Raw genomic sequence first — 13,609 nt, forward strand, 5'->3', positions numbered from 1 at the left:
GATCTGCAGATGGATAGTGGTGATGGTTGCACAACAATGTGAGTCTTTAAAACCACTGAACTGCAAACTTAAAAATGGTTCAAATGGAAAATTTTACCAAAATATAGTAGCAAAGGGATGGAACAGATATACCCTGCAAAAACTAATTAAAAGAAAGCTGGAGAAGCTATGTTATTGTCAGGCACAGTTGACTTCAAAACAGGAATATTACCAGCAATAAAAAGGACACTACATAAGGATAAAGGGGTCAATTCACCAAGAAGACATAATAATCATTATTGTCAGAAATTTATAGAACAGCAGAAAGAAATAGACAAATCCACTGTTACAGTTAGAGATTTCTAAACCCCTCTACCAGTAAATGACAGATCCAGCAGGCAGAAAATCAGTTAGGGTATAGTGAAACAGTGCAGCACCATCAGTCAATTGGATTAATCGATATTTCTAGAACACTTCATCCAACAACAGAATACACATTTTTCTCAAGTTCACATGAAATATTCACCAGGATAGGCCACACTCTAGACCATAAAACACACACCTTAACAAATTTAAAAGAGTGGAAATCACACAGGGTATGCTCTCATACCACAATGGCATTAAACTAGATATCAATAGCAAACACATCACTGGAAAATCTCAGAATATATGGAGATTAAACAATACAATATACATACCACATGGGTCAAAAAAGAAGTCTCAAGACACATTTAAAAGTATTTTAAACTAAATGAAAATGAAAACACAACTTAGGAAAAGTTGTGTGTTGCTGCAAAAGAAGTGCTTAGAGCAAAATATAGAATATTTAATGCATGTATTAGACAATGAGAAAGATCTAAAATTGATAATCTAAGCTTCCACCTTAGGCATCTAGAGGAAGAAAGAATGTAAAAAAAATAAGAGAACAAAAGAAATCGTTAAAAATTGGAGTATAAATCAGTGAAGTTGAAAACAGGAAATCAACAGGGAAAATCAATGAAACCAAAAGCCAGCTCTTTGACAAAATCAATAAAATTGATAAACCTGTAGTTATGCTAAGAAAAGAGAGGATTCTACAAAACACTGAGAGTGGCTCCAGGAAGCTGCAGGAGGGTCAGAGCATTGGGCTGGGGCTTCGGAGCTGATGACATACCCACTTGTTTCATAAGGTACAGGCTGAGGAACTATGAAGGCTTTGTGAAACCTGAGCAGGACAGCCTCTGTTCCCTCACCTGTCAGATATTCATGGAGCACCTACTGTGTGCCAGTGCAGTGCAGTGAACAGACCAGACACTACACCTCCTGTTCTCATATGGTTTATGTTCCAGTGGGGAGGGGGCCAGGGGAGATCAACACAGAAGTATGTGGGCCTTACTAAAGAAGGGCAGCATGGTCAGATGGTTTAGCAGGGCTTCCTCTGATGGAGGCTCTTTGTCAGCCCCTTCCCAGTGACCAGACCTGTCACTACCAGGACAACCAGAGTGGATGGGGTGGGGAGCATGCCTTTGGATTGTCAGGGGACAGCATAGGAGCCCAGTCTCTGCAGGGGTGTTGTGGGAAAATGGTATGGGAGGCAACTCCATGCCTTTGACTCTGCTGCACATCCACCTACCCCCAGCTCTATCTCCTCCATCCTGGGCACCTGGCTGCACCAGTACTAGGAGAATTTCTGCCAGCCTCTGCACTTTGTTGGCCTAATGCAGTTGGTGACCTATGCACAGGTCAACCTTCCCAGATTACACATGGAGCACCATGCCCACCTTTTCCTGGACCAGCTGGAGCATCCAGGGCTTATTGGGGCAGAGCCTGAGGGAGAGGAGAATTGGGGGCTTGGTGCATATGTGCATTGGAAGAGTGGAATGGAGTTGAGTCACAGTAGGAGAAGCCTCCAGTGGCTGGGGTTGGGCCGAGAACAAAAAATACCCTCTGGCCACTCATCTGGTAGACTGCAGTCTAAGGAGACTTCCTGGGGTAGGATCTGTGCTGTGTGATCTTTTCTGTGTTTGGAAAGGCGAATGGAAAGCTACTCATGTCAGTGAATCCTCCTCTTCCACTTCTAGTGCCAGCTCTAGGGCTGGGTCTGTGACCAGCTCCAGACCTGGAGCAGCTCCAGTACCACCAGCTCTGCCATCAGCTCCATTGGAATTAGCACCAGTTTTAAGCTAGAGCCAGCCTCAGAGCTAGAGCTGGCTCCAGCATTATATATAGCATTGGCCAGACCTAGAGCCAGCTCCAACGCCAGCTCTAGCTCCAGTGCCAGAGCTGAAACCAACTCCAGAACTGTCTTAACCTATTCCTAAAGCAAATAGATTAGTAGTTGCTTCTGGATATCAACTAGGAAGGGACTCGAGGGAACTCTCTGGAGTGATGTCAGAGCTATGGATATTGACATGGATTTGTTAAAATGGATTGGCCAGTTCAGTAATATCTAGCATATCATCACATGCAAAGCATATATTATAATAAAAATATGAAAAGAATATAGACTTTTAAATTTCCTCTCAGTTTTATGAGGTGAAAAATAGCCAAGAGTAATATATAGTGATACAAATAAGATGTATTTTTGGAGGAAATGACTGAGAGGAGCATGTTGGAAGATTATTTCTTTATCTGGCTAATAATTTCGTGGATGTGTTTCTTTTTGATACTTTATCAAACTGTGCACTTAATGTATGCTAATTTTTCTCTCTGTATGTTATACCTCCATTAGAGAATAGTTAAAAAAATTTTTTTAGTATTTATTCATTTTTAAGAGGTAGAGACAGAGCACGAGCTGGGGAGGGGCAGAGAATGAGGGAGACACAGGATCTGAAGCAGGGTCCAGTTTCTGAGCTGTCAGCACAGAGTCCAACACAGGATTTGAACTCACTGACTGTGAAATCATGACCTAAGCTGAAGTCAGATGCTTAGCTGACTGAGCCACCCAGGTACCTGGCAAATAGTTGTTTTTTTAAACAAACATCATTTGAATCTACCCATGGTCTCCCCCAAATCCCAACCCCCCATCTCCTCTCAAGAGGAAATGAATAGCCTGAATTTTATGTTTATGATTCAATCAAATTTCTGTAGTCTTATTTCTACATGTATACATCTCTGTCTTATATAAATATATACATTCTATGTGATTACATAAATACATGTATATTAGATATGCATATGTATACATATATACACACATATGCATACACACATACATATATATGTATATATACATATACATATACATACATACACACACATACATATACATATACATATATATACACATGTATATATATACATGTGTATATATATACATGTATATATGTGTGTGTATATATATACATGTATATATGTGTGTGTATCTATCTATATCTATATCTATATCTATATCTATATCTATATCTATATCTATATCTATATCTTAGTCTGCTTGTACTGCCATAACAAAGTGCCACAGACTGGTCAGTTTAGGCAAAATAAATTTATTTTGTCACAATTCTGGAGGCTAAAAGTCTAAGATTAAGGTTCTGGCAGATTCAGTTTTTGGTGAGAGCTCTCTTTCTGTCTCTCAGATGGCCTTCTCACTGTGTTCTCATGTGGACTTTTCTTGGTGTGTGTGCATGGAGAGAGAGAGAGTGAGCTCTCTTGTGTCTCTTCTTATCAGGACACTAATGAATCAGGGCTCCATCCTTATGACCTCATTTAACAGTAATTATATTCCTAGAGGCCCCATCTCCACATATAGCCACACTGGGTTAGAGCTTCAACATATAAATTTTGGAGGGACATTCAGACCATAATGATACATACACATATAACATTTTTGTTTCTGATTTTTGTCATATTCCTGGAGTTTTGCTCTTTGCTCTCTCAATATTTCATTTCTATAATTTACTGATATGGCATATAATTGCTCTACAATGTTCTTTATGTAAAAACAGCATAATTTATTTGTTGTGGAAATTTTCATTTTTTTCTGCTATTATAAACAATGTTGCCATGGACCTTATCTATGTCTCAAGTTGTACATGCACAAAGCTTCTTTAGAATATAAACCTGTGAGGCCAATATCCCTGATGAATATGGATGCAAAAATTCTCAATAAGATACTAGCAAATCAAATTCAACAGCATATAAAAAGAATTATTCACCATGATCAAGTGGGATTCATTCCTGGGATGCAGGGCTGGTTCAACATTCGCAAATCAATCAACGTGATACATCACATTAATAAAAGAAAAGATAAGAACCATATGATCCTGTCAATCGATGCAGAAAAAGCATTTGACAAAATTCAGCATCCTTTCTTAATAAAAACCCTCGAGAAAGTCAGGATAGAAGGAACATACTTAAACATCATCGAAGCCATTTATGAAAAGCCCACAGCTAACATCATCCTCAATGGGGAAAAACTGAGAGCTTTTTCCCTGAGATCAGGAACACGACAGGGATGCCCACTCTCACCGCTGTTGTTTAACATAGGGTTGGAAGTTCTAGCATCAGCAATCAGACAACAAAAGGAAATCAAAGGCATCAAAAGTGGCAAAGATGAAGTTAAGCTTTCACTTTTTGCAGATGACATGATATTATACATGGAAAATCCGATAGACTCCACCAGAAGTCTGCTAGAACTGATACATGAATTCAGCAAAGTCTCAGGATACGAAATCAATGTACAGAAATCCATTGCATTCTTATACACTAATAATGAAGCAACAGAAAGACAAATAAAGAAACTGATCCCATTCACAATTGCACCAAGAAGCATAAAATACCTAGGAATAAATCTAACCAAAGATGTAAAAGATTTGTATGCTGAAAACTACAGAAAGCTTATGAAGGTAATTGAAGAAGATATAAAGAAATGGAAAAACATCCCGTGCTCATGGGTTGGAAGAATAAATATTGTCAAAATGTCAATACTACCCAAAGCTATCTACACATTCAATGCAATCCCAATCAAAATTGCACCAGCATTCTTCTCGAAGCTAGGACAAGCAATCCTAAAATTCATATGGAACCACAAAAGTCCCCAAATAGCCAAAGTAATTTTGAAGAGGAAGACCAAAGCGGGAGGCATCACAATCCCAGACTTTAGCCTCTACTACAAAGCTGTAATCATCAAGACAGCATGGTTTTGGCACAAAACAGATACATAGACCAATGGAATAGAATAGAAACCCCAGAACTAGACCCACAAAAGTATGGCCAACTCATCTTTCACAAAACAGGAAAGAACATCCAACAGAAAAAAGACAGTCTCTTTAACAAATGGTGCTGGGAGAACTGGACAGCAACATGCAGAAGGTTGAAACTAGACCACTTTCTCACACCATTCACAAAAATAAACTCAAAATGGATAAAGGACCTGAATGTGAGACAGGAAACCATCAAAACCCTAGAGGAGAAAGCAGGAAAAGACCTCTCTGACCTCACCGGTAGCAATCTCTTACTCGACACATCCCCAAAGGCAAGGGAATTAAAAGCAAAAATGAACTATTGGGACCTCACGAAGATAAAAATCTGCACTGCGAAGGAAAAAATCAACAAAACTAAAAGGCAACCAACGGAATGGGAAAAGATATTTGCAAATGACATATCGGACAAAGGGCTAGTATCCAAAATCTATGAAGCGCTCACCAAACTCCACATCTGAAAAACAAATAATCCAGTGAAGAAATGGGCAGAAAACATGAATAGACACTTCTCTAAAGAAGACATCTGGATGGCCAACAGGCACATGAAAAGATGCTCAATGTCGCCCCTCATCAGGGAAATACAAATCAAAACCACACTCAGATATCACCTCACGCCAGTCAGAGTGGCCAAAATGAACAAATCAGGAGACTATAGATGTGGAGAGGATGTGGAGAAACAGGAACTGTCTTGCACTGTTGGTGGGAATACAAACTGGTGCAGCCACTCTGGAAAAGTGTGGAGGTTCCTCAAAAAATTAAAAATAGACCTACCCTATGACCCAGCAATAGCACTGCTAGGAATTTACCCAAGGGATACAGGAGTACTGATGCATAGGGCCACCTGTACCCCAATGTTTATAGCAGCACTCTCAACAATAGCCAAATATGGAAAGAGCCTAAATGTCCATCAACTGATGAATGGATAAAGAAATTGTGGTTTATATACACAATGGAGTACTACATGGCAATGAGAAAGAATGAAATATGGCCCTTTGTAGCAATGTGGATGGAACTAGAGAGAGTGTTATGCTAAGTGAAATAAGCCATACAGAGAAAGACAGGTACCATGTTTTCACTCTTATGTGGATCCTGAGAAATTTAACAGGAACCCATGGGGGAGGGGAAGGAAAAAAAAAAGAAGAGGTTAGAGTGGGAGAGAGCCAAAGCATAAGAGACTCTTAAAAAATGAGAACAAACTCAGGGCTGATGGGGGGGTGGGAGGGAAGGGAGGGTGGGTGATCGGTATTGAAGAGGGCACCTTTTGGGATGAGCTCTGGGTGTTTTATGGAAACCAGTTTGACAATAAATTTCATATATTAAAAAAAAAAGAATATAAACCTGTGAGTGGCAACACCCAAAAAACAAGTAATCCAGTGAAGAAATGGGCAAAAGGCATGAACAGACACTTTTTGAAAGAAGACATCCAGATGGCTCACAGACGTATGAAAAGACTTTCAACATCATTCATCATCAGGGAAATACAAATCAAAACCACAATCAGATACCACCTCGCACCTGTTAGAATGGCTAAAGTTAACAACTCAAGAAACAACAGATGTTGGCGAGGATGGAAAAAAAGGTGGGAATGCAAATTGGTACATCTACTGTTGAAAACAGTATGGAGGTTCCTCAATAAATTAAAAGTAGAGCTACCCTATGACCCAGCAATTACACTACTAGGTATTTATCCAAAGGTTAAAAAAATGATGGTTTAAAGGGGCACATGCACCCCAATGTTTATAGCAGCATTACCAACAATAGCCAAAATATGGAAAGAGCCCAAATGTCCACTGACTGATTAATGGATAAAGAAGATGTGGTATATATATACATACATACATATATATAATGGAATACTACTTGGTGATGAAAAAGAATGAAATCTTGCCATTTGCAACAATGTGGATGGAGTTGCAGTGTATTATGCTAAATGAAATAAGTCAGTCAGAGAAAGACAAATATATGATTTCACTCATATGTGGAATTTTAAGAAACACAACAGACGGTTGTTTCCTGCTTTCTCCTCTAGGGTTTTGATAGTTTCCTGTCTCACATTCAGGTCCTTCATCTATTTTGAGTTTATTTTTGTGAATGGTGTAAGAAAGTGGTCTAGTTTCATTCTTCTGCATGTTGCTGTCCAATTCTCCCAGCACCATTTGTTAAAGAGACTGTCTTTTCTCCATTGGATACTCTTTCCTGCTTCATCAAAGATTAGCTGGTGGGAATGCAAACTGGTGCAGCCACTCTGGAAAATAGTGTGGAGTTTCCCCCCAAAATTAAAAATAGATCTACCCTATAACCCAGCAATAGCACTGCTAGGAATTTACCCAAGGGATACAGGAGTGCTGATGCATAAAGGCACTTGTACCCCAATGTTTATAGCAGCTCTTTCAACAATAACCAAATTATGGAAAGAGTCTAAATGTCCATCAACTGATGAATGGATAAAGAAGTTGTGGTTTATACATACAATGGAATACTACTTGGCAATGAGAAAGAATGAAATATGGCCATTTGTAGCAACGTGGATGGAACTGGAGAGTGTTATGCTAAGTGAAATAAGTCAGGCAGACAAAGACAGATACTGTATGTTTTCACTCTTATGTGGATTCTAAGAAACTTAACAGAAGACCATGGGGGAGGGGAAAGTTAGGGGAAAGAAAGTTACAGAGAGGGAGGGAGGCAAACCATAAGAGACTCTTAAATACTGAGAACAAACTGAGGGTTGATGGGGAGTGGGGGAGAGGGAAAGTGGGTGATGGGCATTGAGGAGGGGACCTGTTGGGATGAGCACTGGGTGTTGTATGAAACCAATTTGACAATAAATTATATTTAATATATATAAAAAGAAACACAACAGATGATCATAGTTCCTCTATGAAGGAAAAATTAGATAAAAACTGAGAGAGAGGCAAACCACAAGAGAGTCTTAAATATAGAGAGCAAGTTGAGAGTTGCTGGAGGGGTGTTGGGTGGGGTGATGGGCTAAGTGGATGATGGGCATTAAGGATGGCACTTGTTGGGATGAGCCCTTGATCTTATATGTAAATGATGATTCACTAAATTCTACTCCTGAAACCATTATTACACTATATGTTAACTAACTTGAATTTAAATAAAATTTTTTAAAAATTAAAAAAAATTGGGAGTGGAATTGCATGGTCCAATGCAATGTACATTTCAGCAATAAAACATAATGCCATATTGTTTCCCCACTAGAAGTAAATAAGACTTCCAAAAAAAAATACACACCACTGTCAACAAAGAGCACTAACTTAATTTTCCCAATATATTAATACAAAATGGAACCGTATTGAAGTTTTAATGTCTTTTATTTAATTTGTTATGATTATTACTGAGCTGACTATCTCTTTATATTATTAGCTCCTTTGAGTTTCTTGTCCTCAAAGGCTATTAATCTCATTTTGCCTATTTTTCAGTTTTACAGTATACGCATATGTATTTTTGTTATTAAATTAGAAGCTATTGCAGGAGACAGGTTTTAAATTGGGTTTGGAAAGATGGTAGGGACTGGTATAGCAGAGGACAAAGATGAATGTCTCTAGGAAATGGTATGGCACCTGGGACAGTGGTAATGTCATTTATTAATTCAAAGGGTCACTTTCCCTCATCCTGTAATCAAATAAAAAATCTTGCAGAGTCATGGATTTTATTTGTAACTCTATGCATGTAGGGAAAAAGGGAGGTGCCAATGATGTTCTTTTGTCTGAGGAGGAAGTCTTGTCAAATCTTGACTTTTAGGAAAATAGGTAGGTCAACTGCAGCATTATAATTAGGGCAATGTTATCAACCATGAACCACAGGACCTAGAAACCATTTCTGAAATCTAAATGTCTTTCAAAGCTTCTTCATTCAAAGAGCTATTCCAAGTGCAGATTGGTTTTTAATGCAAAACAGAAGAAATAATAACACTTATGAACATTCACACATCTTCACCTTGAATAACAAACACATGATGTTCATTTTCTATCTGGCTCCAAACAAGTGGAGCTGGAGATATGTGAAATCAATTTGCAATCGGTTTTTTAAGAGAGTTAGTGGAAAGCATTTCTTGAATGGTTATCCTATGGTATTTAAAGAAACTTGCACCAAAAGAATGCTGATTCCAAAGCTTCTGGGCAGGAGACCAAGATTTATAGAAATTGCATTCAATGCTACAGGGTCCAGTTGTGGTGATGGTATATGAAATCCTTTGATCTTTGTTCAGAGAGTGAAAGTAATAGAGTGTTTCTGGTGTTCTTGGAATAACATGGAATTCAGAAACAAGGGACATAGGTTAATACACTCAAGCATCAGTTTGGTTTGTTATGGACTCTGAACCCCAGTGTAAACTGAGAAGGTAAAATGCTTTGTGAATCACCAAATTCCCAGTAGCTGCTTTGTGCATATTACCATCATTCCTCCAAGGTGAACTCTCCTATTGCCTTCTAGCAACAGTTCTTCTCTCAAGGGAACCAAAGGCAATGAAGCAATTATATCCTGTTCGCCTCTAACTTGGAGCTGGGAGTGGGGATTCCCTCCCCCCACATACCCCCTGGGTCTTCTCCATGATTTGTAAAGCTGTAATCCATGCCTATTGCTCAGGGATCATGAACAAGTGTATAACACTATATATATTTAATTTGGTTTTGAACTGATAATTTCTTTCTCCATTACAGTTCATCTTTGAGACCCTCAGAGACTCCACCTGCTTCATTGTATTCTGTGTCATCTAGAGAGAAAAGGAAGAACCTTCCTACACCTTCTGACTAAGGGTATATGTACTCATCATCTAAGAGACAATGTCAGAGAAGGAATAGAATTTATATTCAGTAGCACAATTATGTGTGTGTGTGTGTATGTGTGTGCATCCAGCATGTGCTACTGATCCCCAGCATGGCTTTACCCATCTCACACCAAAGTATAACACAGACCCATGTAGAATAATTTATCTCTGATGATCCTATATCTAATTTTTGAGAGAATAGTGAATTACATATCTCCTCTTGCTCATATTTCATTTCCCCAGTAAGTATTATTGGTTTTTCCTCCAAATTTTATCCCACATCTGTAATTATCTTCATCTCTTCTTCCATGGTTTAGGAGTAGGCAGGTGTTATTTTGTACCTGAACTATACAAATAGCCTCCTGTCAGATTCCTGCTGACACTCTTGCCTTGCTATAATCTGTTCTGTATGCAGTAGCCAATATACTATTTAAAATTTTTCTTTCTCTCCTTTACTTAAACCTTTCCATAGGTATTCTTTTGCTCTGAGGATAGAATAAAAACTTTCCATTATTCAGAAAATGATTTTTATAATCTGGCTTCTAGATAATTCTCCAATCCCATAACTTTTCCATGCTGACAATGCTCCTGAATTTTCTGTTCTTCAAATATCATAGTCCTGTCCTCTTCAAACACTTTACTATAGTGTCCATTTTTGTAATCTTTACATGACAGGCTCTTATAATTCAGGGATCCTTTTAAAGAACCCATAAAAACAGGCTTCCTCACCACCACCTAAGTTTCTTGTACTCTGATAGTATGTATCAAAATTGTGAATATATATGTCCTTCAATTCCATTCTGTGAATTTCTGCTACAGATATGTATGCTAATGTGCAAAATTGCATATGAGTAATATTATTAATGAAACATTGCTGGACACAGAAAAATATTAGAACCAACCTAAATGTCCATCAGACAGCTACAGAGCACTTTTCATTGTGATAAATTGGTTATTATTCACATGGTAATGACTAGCAACACTGAAGGTGTGATTCATCTCAGGTAACAATATTAAATTAACAGGATTTTTAATGGAGTAGCCTGAAGAATGTAGAAATTATAGAAATAATTTCAGTCACATTGGGAGTATTGGTACATAATGTAAACTTTAGTTAAGCCCCAAGATGAATATGGGTCCTATAGTGAGACACACTCTCAGAGAAAAAGACCTTTAGACTGAATAAGTCTTTATATAGTGTGTGAAATATATTATTTTAGTAGACAGACCATCATGTTCTCTTTCCCTATCACTTTGTGAACATTCACATGGGCAGGTCTAAGACTAACTGACCTAATGAATAAAGAGGTAAATGATAGTATTACCAAAATATATTTCATATTAAAAATCTATTTCATTATATATATATATATATATATATATATATATATATATATATATATATATATATATATAGAAGTGTTAGAATATGACTGAAAAAATTGGCTATGAATCACTGGCATAAAACCTAGGTTAGGAACTGTGAAAAAGGAGGGATTATTTGGTAAACTATGCTGGAGAAACACTTACAAAAAGGTTATTCTTTGGCAGATCCAGGATATGACTGGAAAAGCTGAAGTATTTTCTGGCATTCTGAGAACTGGAATAAGAATTATCTGGTTAGAACTCAAGGAATAAGGTGAGAATTTGGAAGAGAAATGGACTCTTTTCCTCCACATTCCATGAAAATTTCTTTAGCAAGAGTGATGGTAGACAGAAAATGTTGAGGGGTAGGAAGGAATTTTCTTAAAGAACAGACTGATGGCTATATTACAAGTATGTCATTAGATCTATGTTATTGACAAAAATTCTTGTCCTTAAATCCCTTGCCTTGACTAGTTGCACATATGTTTCCACCAAGCCTCCAGATCTTGATTTCTGGGAGATCCAGGGCAGACCACTGAGTTGCCTTATCTTGATCCAATCCATGGAAATAAAGTATTAGCCAAATCACATGTGAGAGGCAGGGGGAAGGTTAAGAAATGCCAAAAGACCAAATGGAGACCCTCCACTAGGATTTCTCAAAGCTTACTGATTTAGACTTGCACCCTAATTTCCTAATCTCAGATTTCTATCATGAACTCCTGGAATCCTCAAGTTAGAATCTAACATGGTTTGACCATCATTCTGATGTTTGAAGGATTCTCCAAAAGAGACTGTTGGTTTCTAGGTGGACACATAATATCCGATGTCAGACCATCACTAGCCCATTAGTGGGGCAAACAGTGTGAGTTATTGAGGTTAAAATTCATGTACTGACTAATTCAAAACCATGTTTCCATAATGTGATAGTCACAATGATTTCTCATTCTTTCACATACCCATCTCCACCCCCACCCCCCCCCCCCCCGCCCTGCTCCACCTATCTCCAGCAAAAGAGAAGGAGAGCATGAAGAAGGATAATCAGAGCAGTGTGTCTGAGTTCCTCCTCCTGGGGCTCCCCATGTGGACAGAGAAGCAAGGCATATACTACACTCTTTTCCTGGCCATGTACCTGACCACAGTGCTGGGGAACCTGCTCATCATGCTGCTTATCAGGCTGGACTCTCGCCTCCACACCCCCATGTATTTCTTCCTCAGCCACTTGGCCTTCACTGATGTCTCTTTCTCATCAGTCACAGCTCCAAAGATGCTCATGAACATGCAAACACAGAGTCAATCCATCTCATATGCTGGATGCATTTCCCAGCTGTATTTCTTCTTATTTTGGGGGGATCTTGACAGCTTCCTTCTCACATCAATGGCATATGACAGGTACGTGGCCATCTGTCACCCCCTCCACTACACCACCATCATGAGTCAGAACTTGTGTTTCCTGCTAGTAATTGTGTCCTGGGTCCTCTCCTGTGCTAGTGCCCTTTTGCACACCCTCCTCCTGACTCGTCTCTCTTTCCGTGGAGACAATGCTCTCCCCCACTTCTTCTGTGACCTCTCTACCTTACTTAAGCTCTCCAGCTCAGATACCACAGTCAATGAGCTGGTTATCATCACTGTAGGAGTGGTGGTCATTACCCTGCCATTAATATGCATCCTGGTCTCTTATGGCCACATTGGAGCCACTATCCTGAGGGTCCCCTTGACCAAGGGAATCTGTAAAGCTCTGTCCACATGCGGTTCTCACCTTTCTGTGGTGTCTCTGTACTATGGAGCAATTATTGGACTGTACTTCTTTCCTTCATCCGATAACTCCAATGACAAGGATGTCATTGTGGCTGTATTGTACACTCTGGTCACTCCCATGCTAAATCCCTTTATCTACAGTCTGAGAAATCGAGATATGAAAGGAGCGCTAGGACATCTACTCAATAAAGGACTATTTTCACCATGTTGAGCACTGTTTTTCCTACTATTTGGATATAAGCATGCAATGTGAAGATCCTTTCTTCTCTGAATAGTTGCTTTTTAGTGAATCTTGATGTGGCACTTTCTTCAGCCTCTTTTTCAGCATCGACTTAGTTTTCTTCTCTGTTTAGTTTGTTCATTTCAGAGTCATAGGAAAAAAACATATCTACACAACCATCTTTTCTTAAATGTTTTTTTTCTTCTTTTTCATATGGTATCCCCTGATCTACTCATTTTAAATGTTTATGCAGTCGTAGCTTTCATTCTTTTTACTTTTTATTTTTAAAAATAATTTACAAACTTTATATAGCAAAGCTTTTCC

At 38.6% G+C, this 13,609-nt stretch overlaps 1 protein-coding gene across 1 annotated transcript; it reads left to right on the plus strand.

Moving 5' to 3' along the window:
* Positions 1-12,334: 12,334 nt before the first annotated feature.
* Positions 12,335-13,276, plus strand: LOC132676529 (olfactory receptor 1J21-like). Its single transcript, XM_060628587.2, has one exon. It carries the CDS (start codon positions 12,335-12,337, stop codon positions 13,274-13,276), a length of 942 nt encoding a protein of 313 aa, XP_060484570.2.
* Positions 13,277-13,609: the final 333 nt, after the last annotated feature.

Source organism: Panthera onca, chromosome D4, assembly GCF_046562875.1.
Source record: "Panthera onca isolate mPanOnc1 chromosome D4, mPanOnc1 haplotype 2, whole genome shotgun sequence".
Classification (NCBI taxonomy): Eukaryota; Metazoa; Chordata; class Mammalia; order Carnivora; family Felidae; genus Panthera; species Panthera onca.

Bases quoted from the DNA above. Each gene is read 5' to 3' on its own strand.
- LOC132676529 (XM_060628587.2), top strand. From the start codon at position 12,335: ATGAAGAAGGATAATCAGAGCAGTGTGTCTGAGTTCCTCCTCCTGGGG.